Raw genomic sequence first — 19,211 nt, forward strand, 5'->3', positions numbered from 1 at the left:
TTTTTAAGTCTTGAGACAATTGAAACAAGGGTTGAGTATTTGTGCCATTCAGAGGGTGAATGGGCAGGACTAAAGATTCAAGTGCCTTTGGATAGGGTATGGTAGTAGGTGCCAGGCGCACCGGTTTGTGTCAAGAACTGCAACGTTGCTGGGTTTTTCATGCTCAACAGTTTCCCGTGTGCATCAAGAATTGTCCACCACCCAAAGGACATCCAGCCAACTTGACACAACTGTGAGAAGCATTGGAGTCAACATGGGGCCAGCATCCCTGTGGAACGCTTTCGACACCTAGTAGATTCCATGCCCCAATGATTTGAGGTTGTTTTGAGGGCAAGGGGGGGATCAATATTAGGAAGGTACTCCTAATGTTTGGTATACTCAGTATTTAAGAATTTTGCCAATTATTTCAAAGGCTGCAGAGAGGGTAGTTGCTGAGCAATTTGATTGATCACTTGAATACTTGTGATTTGTCATTACACCCGATGAAATTTGGCTTCAGAGATAATCATTCTACTGAGTCAGCAAACTGTTATTTTTGGGGGAAGGTTCAATTGAAACTTGACAAAGTGGGAGTGGTAGGAGCTTTGCAAAAAGCATTTGATACTGTAAATCGGGGTGAATTCAGTTGAATACATTCAGTTGGACAACTGACTAGGTATCCCCCTTTCCCTTTCCCTAAATCACAAATTCTACTCTCTAAACTAGCAATGTTTATTAAAGAAAAAGCATTGAACCTTTTCTGACATCTTTATTAAGTCAGAAAAAAATCTATATTGTGTCTGAAATATAAATACCTCGGTGTGGTATTAGACTCTGACTCACTTTAAGAAAAAACGTAATTAAGCTGTTCAATACTGTGCAATTTTACTTTAGACATACAGTGCCTTCAGAAAGTATTCACACCCCTTGAGTTTTTTCACATTTTGTTGTGTTACAGCCTGAATTGAAAATGATTACATTGAGATTTTGTGTCACAGGCCTACACACAATACCCCATAATTTCAAAGTGGAATTATGTTTATTGACATTTTGGCAAATTAATTAAAAATGAAAAGCTGAAATATATTGAGTCAATAAGTATTCAACCCTTTGTTATGGCAAGCCATAACAAGTAACATAATAAGTTGCATGAACAATAATATTGCTTAAAATGATTTTTGAAAGACTACCATATCTATGTGCCCCACACATACAACTATCGGTAAGCTCCCTCAGTTGAACAGTGAATTTGAAACACATATTCAACCACAAAAACCAGGGAGGTTTTCCATTGCCTTACACTTTGGGTGGTGTAGCAATACAGCCAGTCACTACAAAGATACAGGTGCCCTAACTCAGTTGCTGGAGAGGAAGGAAACTGCTCAGGTATTTCACCATGAGGCCAAGGGTGACTTTAAATTGCTTTACTTTATTTAACCTTAATTTAACTTGGAAAGTCAGTTAAGAACAAATTCTTATTTACAATGACGGCCTACCCCGGCCAAACCCTAACCCGGACGGCGCTAGGCAAATTGTGCGCCGCCCTATGGGACCCTAAGGGACTCGCAATTACAGCCGCTTGTGATAAAGCCTGGAATTGAACCAGGGTCTGCAGTGATGCCTCTAGCACTGAGATGCAGTTCCTTAGACAGCTGCGCCACTCGGGAGCCCATTTAAAACAGTTACAGAGTTTAATGGCTGGGATCGGCAAAAACTGAGGACGGCTCAACAACATTGTAATTACTCCACAATACTAACCTAATTGACAAAGTGTAAAACAGAAAGTCTGTACAGAATCAAAATATTCCAAGACAAGCATCCTGTTTGCAACAAGCCACTAAAGTAATACTGCAAAACATGTGACAAAGCAATTCACTTTTTGTCCTGAATACAAAATGTTACAGTGCATTTGGAAAGTATTCAGACCCCTCGACTTTTTACATATTTTGTTACACTACTGCCTTGATTAAATTGTATTTAAAAAATAATCAATATACACACAATATCCCGTAATGACAAAGATAAAACAGGTTTTTATAAATCTGGGCAAATAAAAAATTAAAACAAAAATACCTTATTTACGTAAGTATTCAGACCCTTTTTTCAGAAAATTGAGCTCAGGTGCATCCTGTTTCCTTTGATCATCCTTGAGATGTTTCTACAACTTGATTGGAGTCCACCTGTGGTAAATTCAATTGATTGGAAAGGATTTGGAAAGGCACACACCTGTCTATATAAGGTCCCACAGTGTATGTCAGAGCGGAAACCAAGCCATGAGGTCGAAGGAATTGTCCGTAGAGCTCCGAGATAGGATTGTGTCGAGGCACAGATCTGGGGAACGGTACCAAAACATTTCTGCAGCATTGAAGGTCCCCAAGAACACAGTGGCCTCCATCATTCTTCAATGGAAGAAGTTTGGAACCACCAAGACTATTCCTAGAGCTGGCCGCCCAGCCAAACTGTGCAATTGGGGGAGAAGGGCCTTGGTCAGAGAGTTGACCAGAGTGATGGTCACTCCGACAGAGCTCCAGAGATTTTCTGTGGAGATGGGAGAACCTTCCAGAAGGACAACCATCTCTGCAGCGCTTCACCAATCAAGATATGTGATATTTCAGTTTTTTTTTTTATACATTTGCTAAAATGTCTAAAAACCAGATTTTGCTTTGTCATTATGGGGTAGTGTGTGTAGATTGATGAAGAAAAACGTACTATTTAATCCATTTTAAAATAAGGCTGTAACGTAACAAAATGTGTAAAATGTCAAGGGGTCTGAATACTTTCCGAATACACTGTATGTTTGGGGCAAATCCAATACAACACATTACTCTCCATAGTGATGGCTGTATCGTGTCAAGGGTATGCTTGTACTAGGGAGTTCTTCAGGATAAAAAAATGACTGAATGGACCTAAGCACATGCAAAATCCTAGAGAAAAACCCGGTTCAGTCTGCTTTCCACAAGACACTGGGAGATTAATTCACCTTCCAGCAGGACAATAACCTAAAACACAAGAAGACAGTGAATTTTCCTGAATGTTCCTGAGTGGCCGAGTTACAGTTTTGACTTAAATCTACTTTAAAATCTTTGGCAAGACCTGAAAATAGTTGTCTAACAATGATCAACAACCAATTTGACAGAGCTTGGAGAATTTTTTAAAGAATAATGCACAAAACAGGCGTGGAAAGCTCTAATTACTGTAATTGCTGCCAAAGGTGGTTTTACAATGTATTGACTCAGGGGTGTGAACACTTATGTAAATTTGACATTTATGTTTTCCATTTTCAATCAAGTTGTGAAAATGTCTAAAAACATTCTCACTTTGTCATTATGGGGTATTGTGTGAAAATGGTTGAAAAAAAAACCCAACTATTTAATGCACTTTGAATACAACACACAACAACATGTGAAATAAGTCAAGGTGTCTGAATACTTTCTGAAGGCACTGTATAATAAACTGTCTTAACACTAATGCTGCTAAGGTTTATATGCAGTCTATGATATTTTCTCACGTTCTATTGCATTGCAAGTGGGTCACAAGCAGGGAAAGCAGGGAAAAAAGGCCAATCAAACCATTGCAAATCTCAGTACAAGAGTGCAATGAAGGTTATTTGATCAGAAACCCGAATATTCTTCACCATTGTTAAATTCTCAACACAATTTGTTAAGTTTTGAAGATTTTGTACATTTTAAAATGTAACGCTGCTTTTTAAATGTTTACATGGACTTGATCCACAACCCTTAAGTAGTCCAGTGATTACTTTACTATCTATTGTACATGGTCCAATACTAGCTGTGCAGTGAATGTAAACTGTAGTTCCAGTGTGTGGAACAGCTTTTGCTCAATCTGCATTTTCTGTAAAAACTGTTCACCACTGGAACCAACTTCTAGAAAAAATGTAAATGTGTGGCTAGTGTCAGCAGGCCTGTAGCCACTGTTCTTTTACTATGTTTTTACGACTCTTAATTCCAATAGCAATGTGTCTGATTATTATTATGTGCAATGTCTTGACTTCCGTCTGGAAATGTATCTGTTTGTCCTGACCTGTATTTTTTATTTATTTTGTATTATTATATACACTACCAGTCAAACGTTTGGACACACAAGGAAACCAGGAAAACTATTATTTATACGAACAGACAACATACAAACATCAGACACACATTTTTTTGATATACAGTAACAGTCAAAAGTGTAGACACACCTACTCATTCAAAGGTTTTTCTTTATTTTTTAAAACTATTTTCTACATTGTAGAATAATAGTGAGGACATCAAAACTATGAAATATGGCATCACGTAGTAACCAAAAAAGTGTTAAACAAATCAAAATACATTTTATATTTGGGATTCTTCAAAGTATCCACCCTTTGCCTTGATGACAGCTTTGCACACTTTTGGCATTCTCTCAACCAGCTTCATGAGGTAGTCACCTGGAATACATTTCAATTAACATGTGTGCCTTGTAAAAAGTGAATTTGTGGAATGTCTTTCCTTCTTATTTGGTAAAAGACCAAGTCCATATTATGGCAAGAACCGTTCAAATAAGTAAAAACAAAATGACAGTCCACCATTACTTTAAGACATGAAGGTCAGTCAATCCGTAGAAAATGTCCAACACGTGGAAAGTTTCTTCAAGTGCAGTTGCAAAAACCCTCAACCGCTATGATGAAACTGGCTGTCATGAGGACCACCACAGGAAAGGAAGACCCAGAGTTACCTCTGCTGCAGAGGATACGTTCATTAGAGTTATCTGCACCTCAGATTACAGTCCAAATAAATGCTTCACAGAGTTCAAGTAACAGACACATCTCAATATCAACTGTTCAGAGGAAACTGAGTGAAACAGGCCTTGGTCGAATTGCTGCAAAGAAACCACTACTAAAAGACACCAATAAGAAAAAGAGACTTGCTTGCGTCAAGAAACACAAGCAATGGATGGAAATGTGTCCTTTCGTCTGATGAGTCCAAATTGAGATTTTTGGTTCCAACCACCGTGTCTTTGTGAGACGCAGAGTAGGTGAACGGGTGATCTCCGCCTGTGTGGTTCCCACCGTGAAGCATGGAGGAGGGGTGATGGTGTGGGGGTGCTTTGCTGGTGACACTGATTTATTTAGAATTCAAGGCACACTTAACCAGCATGGCTACCACAGCATTCTGCAGCGATACACCATCCCACCTGGTTAGCACTTAGTGGGACTATCATTTGCTTTTCAACAGGACAATGACCCAAAACACACCTTCAGTCTATGTAAGGGCTATTTGACCAAGAAAGAGAGTGATGGAGTGCTGCATCAGATGACCTGGCCTCCACAATCACCCGACCTCAACCCAATTGAGATGGTTTGGGATGAGTTGGACCGCAGAGTGAAGGAAAAGCAGCCAACAAGTGCTAAGCATATGTGGGAGCTCCTTCAAGACAGTTGGAAAACCATTCCAGGTGAACCTGATTGAGAATGCCAAGAGTGTGCAAAGCTGTCATCAAGGCAAAGGGTGGATACTTTGAAGAATATAAAATATATTTAGATTTGTTTAACACTTTTTTGGTTACTACATGATTCCGTATGTGTTATTTCATAGTTTTGATGTCTTCACTATTATTATACAATGTAGAAAATAGTAAAAATAAAGAAAAACCCTTGAATGAGTAGGTGTGTCTATACTTTGACTGCTACTGTATATCAACAACCACGTCTGATGTTTGTATGTTGTCCGTTCGTATAAATACAATTTTCCTTGTTTATACTGTATGTTCACTGAAATGAGCTGTTGGCTAAGTCTGGTACAATGCATCTTTTCTCAAGTGTACTGAGACTTATGTTTTGTTGTACATTGTCCCTGTTCAAATAAACACAATAATAATGCCAAACAATGTTGGCAGGACAATGAGTTACAAGGAGTTTGCATGGTAACAGACTGGCACTTAGGCTACTTCTAAATCACTTCTATTTCTCTTCCATTTTTACACTCTTTTGTGTAGCTCCCTTCTTTCTTTCCTACCTTCCTTGACGGGGATGGCAGGTTTCTTCTGGCGCAGGCCCAGCAGGATGAAGAAGAGGACCAGAGGGATGAAGATCTCAAAGGCCAACACCCACTGTAGAGAGGGAGGGAGGGAGGGGCAGGGAGGGAGAGAGAGAGTGAGTGAAACCGCTGAACACCTAAACCAGTCTAGGTACAGTAGTTGTAAAACAGCACACAGGTGTGGCTACAAGGTTGAATTTAGTTAGCTACTACTTTCGTTCCACAACGAACCAATCCTTGTCGATTCTCATTTACTTGGTGATATATCAGCATAGTGAATGGGTTGAGTCGACTTTACCCAGTGTCAGTTATTGATCCATTAAATTAGGGAGTTGGAGTGAAGGTTGTCCAGTTTGCTAAACAAGCACTTTTGGCTCATGGACTGGGTGCCAAAACGGCCAGTGCTTTCCAAAGTGGTCTGCTACAGATATTACTTATGAAGAAGGGGGTGGGTAGGGTATAGAAGATGGAAGACGCAGCACTATAAGAAACACCACACACATACACAAACAAACACACACACACATACACACACACAAATCAGGTAATCTGTGTTTATTGCCTGGTGTATATTGGCAGGAAAAGGAACTAGCACTTTCAATTTCACACGTGTCAACTGACACGAGTTATCTAGTAGTGGAGCCATAGCAGAAGAGCAAGACAGTTTCAAAATACATTTTTTTAATACATAAAACCAGCCCCTTGCCAGGCTATCATTGCAAATAAGAATTTGATTGACTTGCCAGTTGCCTCGTTAGATAATAGGCTAAATAAAAATATGGGGGTCTGATTGTTCCTCCTTACGTCTCCCACTCTCTAAACAGAGAGCTACCACTCTTTAAACATTCAATTATACGTGCCTTGAACGCAACAAAGTGATGATTCATGAATCACATCAAAAATGTTGAGGAACGGTAGGTAGGGTTAGTGCATCCTGATCAGTATTCAAGAGCGAAAGAGAGCGAGTCAAAGAGAATGAGAGAAATGCAGAGAGGAGGAAGTATAGTGGAAAGAGGAAAGGAGATAGGGGAGAGAGAGAGAGGAGAGAGAGAAAGAGACAGAGAGAGGAGGGAGTGTAGAGGAAAGATATGTCATGACTTGCCCTGTTGGGACAAGTCATGCCCCCCCACCTCCTCTCTCTCCCCCCCACCAGTTTTATGACCGGTCGTGAATACTGTGTAGAAACTTTGGGTTTGGCAGGCTTGAGGGGTAAGAAACCTCTTTGTTACAAGGAAATTCCTCCCGCCAAAACGTTAACATCAAAAGGTTGAATAATGAAACAACATTTCTGTAGTCAAGTGGTTGGAGTGGTCCGTGGGCACTTAAAGAACAATTAAGTCAGATCATTTGTTCCTTGGGATCCCACGAAGGGCAGTATAACAACATAACTGTATCTCTGAATGTGTATATTTCCCAGTGAATGTGTATATTTCCCAGATTCACATCCAAATGTTGGGGAAGTGATATGATTAAATACTAAACTATTTGTGAGAAGATGTAATGTGATGTTAGCCTTCTAAATGAGAGAAGCGTTTTTCATATGAAGTCTTAACCAAGTCAGTGGCCACACCCACGTGAGCACACACATTACGTCGGGCGTCATGGAACGCCCCTTTTCCCAGAGTGCATAAAACCCACTTCTGACAAAATGCACATTAGACCTAGCAGGCGGATGGTGTGAACCGGAAGTCACAAATGGTTAAGAAATCTACAAAACTAAGAGACCCAAGAACGTGAGGACACGCGTCCCCACGCTGAAATGGTTACCACTCTATAGGCCAACGAGACCGACGGCGTTAGCTGAAAAGTACTGAATGGCTAGAAACTCTGAAACTTTCAACAGAGAAGAAGAACAGCTCTACAAGACTACACATTCACAGCCTGCAGCTGTATGTGTAAAATAGTCTAGAAAACTCGACCGAAGAAGAGAGAGAAGAACAATTTCCTCCCACCACTATGGATTAGAGGTCGACCGATTATGATTTTTCAACGCCGATACCGATTATTGGATGACCAAAAAAAGCCGATACCGATTAATCAGCCGTTTTTAAAATGTATTTATTTATTTGTAATAATAACAATTACAACGATACTGAATGAACACTTTTATTTTAACTTAATATAATACATCAATAAAATCAGTTTAGCCTCAAATAAATAATGGAACATGTTCAATTTGGTTTAAATAATGCAAAAACAAAGTGTTGGAGAAGAAAGTAAAAGTGCAATATGGTCCATGTAAAAAAAGCTAACGTTTATGTTCCTTGCTCAGAACATGTGTAACGGGGTGAGTGACTGGTTGCCGGGAAGTCAGGCGCAGGAGAGCAGAGATGGGTGATAAGAGGAGAACTTTAATATACACCCTGGCCCAAAGGCACAGGCGATGCAGCAAAAAGCACAACCACGGTAACATGAACCGGATTAAACAAAACAAACAAACCTAGGTTTGAAACAAATCTAGCGCAAGCCAGCCTGTAGCGTAACACACTACACAAAGAACAATTCTACACACAGACATGGGGGAAACAAAGGGTAATATACATTAAGTCTGATGAGGGAATGTGAACCAGGTGTGCGGGAAAACAAGCAAAACAAATGGAAAATGAAAGGTGGAGCGGCGATTGCTAGAAGACCGGTGACGTCGACCGCCGAACGCCGCCTGAACAAGGAGAGGGACCGACTTCGGTGGAACTCGTGACAACATGAGAACATATGAAAGCTGGTGGTTCCTTTTAACACGAGTCTTCAATATTCCCAGGTAAGAAGTTTTAGGTTGTAGTTATTATAGGAATTATATGACAATTTCTCTCTATACCATTTGTATTTCTTATACCTTTGACTATTGGATGTTCTTATAGGCACTTTAGTACTGCCAGTGTAACAGTATAGCTTCCATCCCTCTCCTCGCCCCTACCTGGGCTCGAACCAGGAACACATCGACAACAGCCACTCTCGAAGCATCGTTACCCATCACTCCACAAAAGCCGCGGCTCTTGCAGAGCAAGGGGAACAACTACTTCAAGGTCTCAGAGCGAGTGATGTCACCAATTGATGCGCTATTAGCGCGCACCCCGCTAACTAGCTAGCCATTTCACATCTATTACACCAGCCTAATCTCGGGAGTTGATAGGCTTGAAGTCATAAACAGCTCAATGCTTGAAGCACAGTGAAGAGCTGCTGGCAAATGCACAAAAGTGCTGTTTGAATGAATGCTTACGAGCCTGCTGCTGCCTACCACCGCTCAGTCAGCCTGTTCTATCAAATATCAAATCATAGACTTAATTATACCATAATAACACACAGAAATACGAGCCTTAGGTAATTAATATGGTCAAATGCAGAAACTATCATTTCGAAAACCAAAAGTTTATTCTTTCAGTGAAATACGGAACCATTCCTTATTTTATCTAACGGGTGGCATCAATAAGCATAGGTCTAAATATTGCTGTTACATTGCACAACCTTCAATGTTATGTCATAATTATGTACAATTCTGGCAAATTAATTACGGTCTTTGTTAGGAATAAATGGTTTTCACACAGTTCGCAATGAGCCAGGTGGCCCAAACTGCTGCATATACCCTGACTCTGCTTGCACAGAACGCAAGAGAAGTGACACAATTTCCCTAGTTAAAAGAAATTCATGTTAGCAGGCAATATTAACTAAGTATGCAGGTTTAAAAATATATACTTGTGTATTGATTTTAAAGAAAGGCATTGATGTTTATAGTTAGGTACACATTGGTGCAACGTGTCGTGGCAGAATCAGAATTATTTAGGTAACATTTATAAATAATGTTTTTTTTTTTTTTCATGCTTATGTGAGATATGTCATTAGAATGTCTATTTTTGGATAATACTGTTGGCTGCCTGCAGTTATCTGTTCTCTGTCAGGGTTCAGTTACTTGGGCCGCAGAGAGGGGAGAGGTCAAGCTTGTCTTCATATGTAAACAAATCTTTTAAACCATGTTAAGGGATGATTGAGGGGGAACCAATTATCTCTTGGCTTATCCACAATGTCTGTGTGCCAGTCACTGTGTCTCCGTGAGCTTGTCCAGAATGGGAGTGTCTAAAATGACAATTGATATATATCCTAATGTCTTGGTACTATGTTGTACCAAGAACGAGAAGTATAACCTCGTTTTAGGAGAGCAAACTGAACGATAATTTATAGCTAATGCTGTCTGGCTATGGAATACTCCTCTCTCAAGTAAAGTCTTCCTTTGTAATGTTCCTAAGATCTGTTATTCGTCATGTGAGTTGAGATGGGTGTGTCTTGGCTATAAATGATACTAAGAACTGTTTTGTAAGCACTCTCAGAGAATTCATTTATAGACACTAAATTGATCTGAGAGTCACAGGGTTGTGATGGAGCTCATATAATTAAATATGGACTTTATGATAACTCTGACTTGTGTGTGGTTTGCTCTCATGATCTGGTAAATACAGGAAATTTCCACTACATTGACAGTGCTTTCTCGCAAATGCGCTTGTTAAATCATCACCCGTTTGGCAAAGTAGGCTGTGATTCGATGAGAAATTAACAGGCACCACATCGATTATATGCAACGCAGGACAAGCTTGATAAAGTTGTAATATCATCAACCATGTGTAGTTTCGTGATTATGTTAAGATTGATTGTTTTTTATAAGATATGCTTACCTTGGCTTCTTGCTGCACTTGCGTAACAGGTAGTCAGCCTGCCACACAGGCTCCTCGTGGAGTGCAATGTAATCGGCCACAATCGGTGTCAAAAAATGCAGATTACCGATTGTTATGAAAACTTGAAATCGGCTTTAATTAACCTTTTATAATTAGGGGGCAGTATTTTCATTTTTGGATAAAAAACGTTCCCGTTTTAAACGGGATATTTCGTCACGACAAGATGCTCGACTATGCATATAATTGACAGCTTTGGACAGAAAACACTCTGACGTTTCCAAAACTGCAAAGATATTGTCTGTGAGTGCAACAGATCTGATGTTACAGGCGAAACCCAGATACAAATCCAACCAGGAAGTGCCCCATTTTTTGAAAGCCCTGCATGCCAATGACTCCTTATATGGCTGTGAATGAGCTACGAATGAGCTTACGCTTTCTACGTATTCCCCAAGGTGTCTACAGCATTGTGACTTCTTTTTACGCATTTATACGCAAGAATAGCCGTAAGGGACCACATTTAGCAAGTAGTCACATGACGGCTCCCGCAGAAAATCTTGCGTAAAGTACACAAGTAGCCATTTTTCCAATCGCTTCTTTTGACAAACCAATTGTCCCGATGGATATTTTATCGAATAGATATGTGGAAAACACCTTGAGGATTGATTCTAAACAACGTTTGCCATGTTTCTGTTGATATTATGGAGCTAATTTTGAAAAAAATTTGGCGTTGTAGTGACTGCATTTTCCGGTTGATTTCTCAGCCAAACGTGAAGAACAAACGGAGCTATTTCGCCTACAAAAATTATCTTTTTGGAAAAAAGGAACATTTACTATCTAACTGGGAGTCTCCTGAGTGAAAACATCTGAAGTTCTTCAAAGGTAAATTATTTAATTTGATTGCTTTTCTTATTTTTGTGAAAATGTTGCCTGCTGGTAGCAGAGCCTAGCCATAGCATTATGCCATTATAAACTTACACAAATGCTTGTCTAGCGTTGGCTGTAAAGCATATTTTGAAAATCTGAGATGACAGTGCGATTAACAAAAGGCTAAGCTGTGTCTCAATATATTTAATTTGTGATTTTCATGAATAGGAAGATTTTCTAGGAAGATTTATGTCCGCTGCGTTATGCTAATTAGTTTGAGGCTACGTTACGTTCCCGCATGCGGGTTTGAGAGTCATGAGAAGTTAATCGGCTATTTCGATTAATCGGTCGACCTCTACTATCGATACCTCTTAAGTATCTATTCTAACGAACCAAGCCAGAGAACCTCTAAAGAACATTTCCCTATCCAACGACCATTGGTACATCTGGAAAATCAGTTCTAACAGACACAACCAGAGACTTTCTGTCAAATTACTCTGGACCGGCGATTTCAACAGAGACAACAAAGGCATACAATTGTAAATATATACATTGCAATTATTTTCGAATGAGCGGCCATGTGCAAAGTATAGCATTTCCATGAGCATAGTTATCAGCTATGTGTAGATAGTGAAGTCCTTTGTCTTTTCTCCCGCTCTTTCTTACATGCCCCTCCCTTTTCATTTGGTGTAACAAGCCGTCATATCGGTTTATTCCGATATTCTGATCTGTCCTGGTTATTAGACTTTTCACTGCATTGTGTTAGTAACCAATAACTGAATCTGTTTGTGTGTTTATGTAATTATGTGTGATTATTTAGTTAGACAGTAAATAAATAATTAAGCCAATTTGTATATCGCTGATTGATCATTTATGCTAGGGTTCGTGCAGAAGGATTTTGCGACATTCAGAATGAGAATAATAGAAGGTAAATAACAATTAATTAATGACTGATTGATGACTGAAATGTAAGAGATATGTATATCTTTAAGAGTTATTTCGGCAAACGGTAACTCGTTAAATAAACCTTTTCCGTGGTGCCCCAAAATTGCTGATGATGAATTGTTACATGAGTAATTGAATCATAGCAATAATTAAACATAGTTAATCGATTTGATAAAACAATCATCATCACAGAGAGTAAAGGAGAGAGGGGAGAGAGGAGAGAAAGAGACAGAGAGAGTGTCGAGGAAAGAGGAAAGGAGAGAGAGTAAAGGAGAGAGAGAGAGAGAGAAGAGGAATAATGTGTGTGACAAAAAGAGCAGTGTGCTGATTTTCTCTTCTCTCCCGAGTGTTCAAATAGCTGCTGGTCTCTATGCGCTGGGGAAGTCTGTGTTCTCCTTGAGAAGAGAAATCATTTGAGATGCAGACTCTGACCCTAACTCCATCCTCTGCTACAGTCTTCTCTGCTGGGACTCCCATGGCCCATATAGGCCAAGCTAGCCTCACTTTATGGGAGTGGCAAACATTGGTCACCTGAGGGGACATGGTGTGCGTTCCAAATGCGTCTCTATAGGCCCTGGTCAAAAGTAGTGCAGTACATAGGGAATAGAGTGCCATTTGGAACACAGACCAGTTATCCTCATCTATGCTGTTCACCTGATCTAACCCTCTTTCCAACTAGATCTGTCCCGGTTTAACCCTGTCCTGATTTCCCATTCTACAGCTGAAGTTCTGCTGTAGGGTTTAAGGGTCAGAGATGGTGTGTGTGGGAGACAGATGACGTTATTGACACAATGGGAGTGTCAGAGACCCAGTCAGAGTACACAGACTTCCTCATTTTATGGCATGGTGTCATGGTACACAGCACCAGGGAAACAGTCATCGGTGTAGGTCTCCTTCTCCCTCTTCCTTCCACTCACTTTTCTCTCTCTCTCTCTCTCTCTAACACCCACACACACACATGCATGCAGGCCACCTGTCCAATCACAGGCTGGATGCTGAGTGCTGAGTCACCGGAAAGAGGGAGGATGGATAGGTGATTGAGTGACAATGCAGGTGTTTGTGTGTGCCTGTGTGTGTGTGTTTGTGTGTGCCTGTGTGTGTGTGTGTGTGTGTGTGTGTGTGTGTGTGTGTGTGTGTGTGTGTGTGTGTGTGTGTGTGTGTGTGTGTGTGTGTGTGTGTGTGTGTGTGAGTGTGTGTGTGTGTGTGTGTGTGTGTGTGTGTGTGTGTGTGTGTGTGTGTGTGTGTGTGTGAGGGATGTACTCTCTTCTCCCTGCTCTGTCCCAATCGTCTCTTGTTCACATGAGAGACAGGGGGGTCAGACATTCTGTCTCTGTGTCTGTCTGTGAAGGTCATGACGGACAAACAGCTCTTTGACATGCTTCTCTCACAATGCCCTGACACACTCAACAAAGCTTCCATTATAAGATCCTGAGTAGTAAACCCAACTGCTCTCTCTCTCTGTGTATACACACATGCATGAACAAACACATTCAGTACAAACACACACAGGCACAAGCACACACACACACTCAAACACATGCACGCACGCACAAACACACACAGGCAAGCGCACAGACACACACACACACAAACACACTGCAGGAAATCACTGTCCAGAGGGAGCACTTGTTTCTTGCTAGAATTCCTAAAGCATATTGATTTCCGTGCCCTGAAAGGACAAACACAAACCTTTAATTCGAATATTAAATAGCTTCTCTTCCGAATCAGTGAGTTTCATAGTGCCTGTTTGAGTTTTTTCCTCCCCCAAATTTGCATGTCGAAGGTATATCTTCCATTATTTATAGGTGTGCCAATGCGTCTATCTGCCTCTGCTGTCCTCAATACTGAGTGCAGCGATAGTTTAGAGAGGTACAGGTTTACTGTAACGCAGACACGCACACGCACACAGACACACGCACACACAATAAAGAGATTCTGGGACTACAGGCTTCACAGGTAATCTGGTGTCACTTAACAAACAACATCACTCACCTCCGTAGTAGATACACTTTAGCACCAAACCATATCTAACAAACACTCACAAACTAACCACCATCTAGGCACCAAAACACCACTCAGATATGGCCCTGACATGGTCTGCAATCCACAGGAGGCTACTGAGGGCAGGACGGCTCATAATAATGGCCGGAACGGAGCGAATGGAATAGCCATTCCACTGATTCCTCTCCAGCCATTACCACGAGCCTGTCCTACCCAATTAAGGTGCCAACAACCTCCTGTGCTGCAGTTCCACACAAGATAAAAATAACAAAAACCTACTTATTCCACTGACAAACCATCCAGCATAAAAATGGTCAGTGTTCAGTACAGTGCCTTTGGAAAGTACTCAGACACCTTGACTTTTCCCACATTTTCTTACGTTACAGCCTTATTCTAAAATTGATTAAATAAATAAAAATCCTCAGCAATCTACACACATTATCCCATAATGACAAAGTGAAAATAGGTTTTATTTACATAAGTATTCAGACCCTTTGTTATGAGACTCGAAATCGTGCTCAGGTGCACCCTGTTTCTATTGATCATCCTTCAGAGTCCACATACGGTCAATTCAATTGACTGGACATGATTTTAAAAGGTACACACCTGTCTATATAAGGTCCAACAATTGACAGTGCATGTCAGAGCAAAAACCAAGCCACGAGGTCAAAGCAATTGTCCGTAGAGCTCCTAGACAGGATTATGCACAGATCTGGGAAAGGGGACCAAAAAATGTCTGCAGCATTGAAGGTCCCCAAGAACACAGTGGCCTCCATCATTCTTAAATGGAAGAAGTTTGGAACCACAAAGACTCTTCCTAGAGCTGGCTGCCCAGCCAAACTGAGCAATAGGAAGGGTCTTGGTCAGGGAGATGACCAAGAACCCGATGGTCACTCTCTGGCGCTGAGAGAACATTCTTGAAGGACAACCATCTCTTCAGCACTCCACCAATCAGGCCTTTATGCCAGACGGAAGCCACTCATCAGTAAAAAAGGCACATGACAGCCAGCTTAGAGTTTGACAAAAGGCCCCTAAAGACTCTCAGACCATGAGAAACAAGATTATCTGGTCTGATGAAACCAAGATTCATCTCTTTGGCCTGAATGCCAAGTGTTACATCTGGAGGAAACCTGGCACCATCCCTACGGTGAAGCATGGTGGTGGCAGCATCATGCTGTGGGGGTGTTTTTCAGCAGCAGGTACTGTGAGACTAGTCAGGATCGAGGGAAAGATGAACAGAGCAAAGTACAGACAGATCCTTGATGAAAACCTGCTCCAGAGTGCTCAGGACCTCAGACAAGGGCGAAGGTTCACTTTCCAACAGGACAATGACCCTAAGCACACAGTCAAGACAACGCAGGAGTTGCTTCGGGACAAGTCTCTGAATGTCCTTGATTGGCCCAACCAGAGCCCGGACTTAAACCCGATCAAACATCTCTGGAGACACCTGAAAATAGCTGTGCAGCGACGCTCCCCATCCAACCTGACAGAACTTGAGAGGATCTGCAGAGAAGAATGGGAGAAACTTCCCAAATGCAGGTGTGCCAAGCTTGTAGCGTCATACCCAAGAAGACTCAAGGCTGTAATTGCTGCCAAAGGTGCTTCAACAAAATACTAAGTAAAGGGTCTGAATACTTATGTAAATGTGATATTTCTGTAGCATTCCCCTTGCCTATATAGTTATAGTATTCCCGAAGGTATCACTTCCTCAAATAAAGTGAGAATTCTCACTTTAGACGGGATTATTTCAATACTAACAACAAAAAGCAGTATAACTTTAGTGTGTTTCTTTCCCACCTATGGAGAGTCTAATGAATGGAAAGAGTGAAATAGGGACCAACAGAGAAAGAGAACTGGAAGGGAAATTGGATTTTAAAGTCCTAGGGAATTGCATTCCTGCCATGCCATGCAAACATTTCCCACTGATTCATTAAACAGGCTGCATGGTGCCCAATTCCGTATGCAGTGCACTGCTTTTGACCAGGGCCCATAGGACTCTGGTCAAAAGTTGTACACTATATAGGGTATAGGGTGTCATTTGTGACGAGCCCACAATGTAGCCAATGTCTGAGGTTTAAGGATGTGTGGGTGGGTGGTTGGGGGGGATGGAAAAATGAAATGCCTGAATATTGCAGAGCAGCTTATCGCAGTGGTTCAATCAGTCACTCAACAGGCAACTGGAGTGCACGATAGAGCCGGAATGGAACCATGGTCAATTGCACTGGATTGATTCTCCATACTACGTCATAATAAGAGGCTAGCTTGAGCCGAAGACAGACAGACCCTCTCTCTCTCTCTCTCTCTCGCTCTCTCTCTCTCTCTACCTGAGTGCTTAGAGGAATAGCCTTAGTCTATGAATAGTGTCTGCCTCTGACCTGCAGAATCAATCAAACATTGAGATGTTTGCATTTGAACTGGAATTAATTTGTACAGGTCACCATGGCCGCGTTCCAGGCTAACTAAATTGTAGACACCTGGATACTGTAGGTGTTTATGTGCCCTTGAGCAAGGCATTTAACCCTAATTTGCTCCACGGGCGCTGTACTACTATGGCTGACAACACAATTCACTACACCTATCCGAAAACCAAATTAGTTTCTCATCATCTTTCCTTCTTCCTTCAGGCTTCTTCTTCTTCTTTGGACTTTATGTGACAGTTGGAAACCAATTTTACGGTGCATTACTACAACCGACGGGAGTGCGGACCTCAGTTAATCTTTCAATCACTCACGTGGGCATATGCTCCTAAAAACCAATGAGGAGATGGGAGAGGCCGGACTTGCAGCACGTTGAGTGTCACAAATAGAACCAATTTCTATTTTAGCGCCTGGCCACGCAGACGCTTGCGGACACGCAGTGTGGGTGCAATGATTGAATAACATGTATGTGTACATTTATTTTGCAACTCTCGCACATGCGAGCGGTGTGGTCAGCATGTAAGAAGTATACAAAGTTACAGTAGCTAGGTTTCCATCGAAGTGGCAAAATATTTTTTGGGGGGGCCGGTAGGACTCTCGAGCTTTGCCTCTCCCGATTCCGTAGGGGAGTTGCAGCGATGGGACAAGATCGTAACTACCAATTGGATATCACGTAATTATTTATATTTTTAACAACTATGTGTGCATTTTTCCACCCGATCAAATTTACTTGTTGTGGATAAAAGGCTGTGTGTGATGATGTAGTTAAATGGGGTTTCATCGCATACTGATGGCTTTGTAAAAAACAATGTTGCATTATATAGCAAATGTGCCCAATCTGGTCTTGGCAGGGTCAGTGCGCTCCAGCCAAGAGCTTGGAGATACAGTGTGGGTAAATTTGCCTCCATGATGAGATTATTATGGACAAAAGAGCGAGATTATTTTTATTTTGACTTCACAGTGTGGTGAGAGTGCATGGTGATTGATGCTCCTTCCCAATAAATATTGAGGGTCTTATTCTTGTGACATGATGACTGATGATGTAGCCTAATAAACTGCATGCTTTCCCAGGTCGTAGTGGGAGGACCACACAACATATCATCCATCGTGTGACACCAAGGTTACGTCGATATGATGGTTATTAGGTCAATGTTGGCGAATAAAGGAGTTTCCACCGCCATTTCTCGCATGATTCATTTTACCGACACGAAAGGATCCCACCTTGTCTAGCATATTTTGTTTTGCTGACATTTGGAAAGTTTACCGAAAAAATTGAGGCCTATCGTGACATTTTCCTTTATCTTCTTTACGTGCATAAAAAGGTTGGATGGAAACAAGGTTACTACGGAGGAAGAAACAGGAGTCTTTTTTTGCTCAACTCTACACATCTCTGAGTTGTTAATTACCAAGCAAACTGTGAGCATCACTAACAAACTTTGATCTTTCTGCTTGTGGAGGCGTCGCTTTTAATCAATACCAGTCAACGCAGGACCGCATGGGCCTTTATGCATGAAATACATACAAATTAGCAGCTTCATCACAGCAATTAGTGGAGATTCTGTCTCTGGAGCCTTTCGTTGTTTTACACTGCAACTAAGAACAACTGAACACACGCTCATCCTCTCTATTCTGCTGTCTTCTACTTTCACTCTCTCTGTCTTCCTCTGTTTTGCTGTCTGTCTCCCTCTGCCTCTCTTTCTTCCTATCTCTTTTTCTCTCTCTGCCTCTTTCTAGCTTTCTCTCTCTCTTACTTTCTCTCTCTACGTATCTCTCTGTTTCACTCTTTTTTCCCCAGCCTAGTTAGTTCTCAATGTGCCATTACCACTGAGATAACAATGCAGAGAGGACTAAGTTACACAGGAACAGAACCACCGATATGATACATGGTCAGGTACTTGGTCCCCAGTCTTCAAAATTGGAGATTCTACTCAATTGAAAGACAAGTCACAAAAATACACAAAACATCTGGTCTCATTTCAACCCTCATTTCATCTGCTTTTCCACCTAGGTAATTGTATTTCTTTTTAGCTGGCATCTTTCCTTGTAGCCTATCTCTCCTCTGTTCTCTCCACTGTTCTCTTCTCTGTTCTTTCCTGTGTTCTCTCCTCTGTTCTCTCCCCTGTTCTTTCCTCTGTTCTCTTCTCTGTTCTCTCTCCTGTTTCCTCCTCTGTTCTTTCCTCTGTTCTTTCCTCTGTTCTCTCCCCTGTTCTCTCCCCTGTTCTCTTCTCTGTTCTCTCCTCTGTCCTCTCCTCTGTCCTTTCCTCTGTCCTCTCCTCTGTTCTCTCCTCTGTCCTCTCCTCTGTTCTCTTCTCTGTTCTCTCCTCTGT

At 41.4% G+C, this 19,211-nt stretch overlaps 1 protein-coding gene across 2 annotated transcripts in view; it reads right to left on the minus strand.

Annotated features, from left to right (window-relative positions):
• The window catches only part of LOC139411169 (ATP-binding cassette, sub-family A (ABC1), member 2), an 89,422-nt gene that overhangs the window by 41,619 nt on the left and 28,592 nt on the right, over positions 1–19,211 (minus strand). For both annotated transcript variants that reach the window (XM_071157081.1, XM_071157080.1), the window contains exon 2: positions 5,976–6,069. In XM_071157081.1, the coding sequence (XP_071013182.1) occupies positions 5,976–6,069 (94 nt within the window). The remainder of the gene's footprint in view (positions 1–5,975; positions 6,070–19,211) is intronic.

The sequence above is a fragment of the Oncorhynchus clarkii genome, chromosome 6 (assembly GCF_045791955.1).
Source record: "Oncorhynchus clarkii lewisi isolate Uvic-CL-2024 chromosome 6, UVic_Ocla_1.0, whole genome shotgun sequence".
NCBI lineage: Eukaryota > Metazoa > Chordata > Actinopteri > Salmoniformes > Salmonidae > Oncorhynchus > Oncorhynchus clarkii.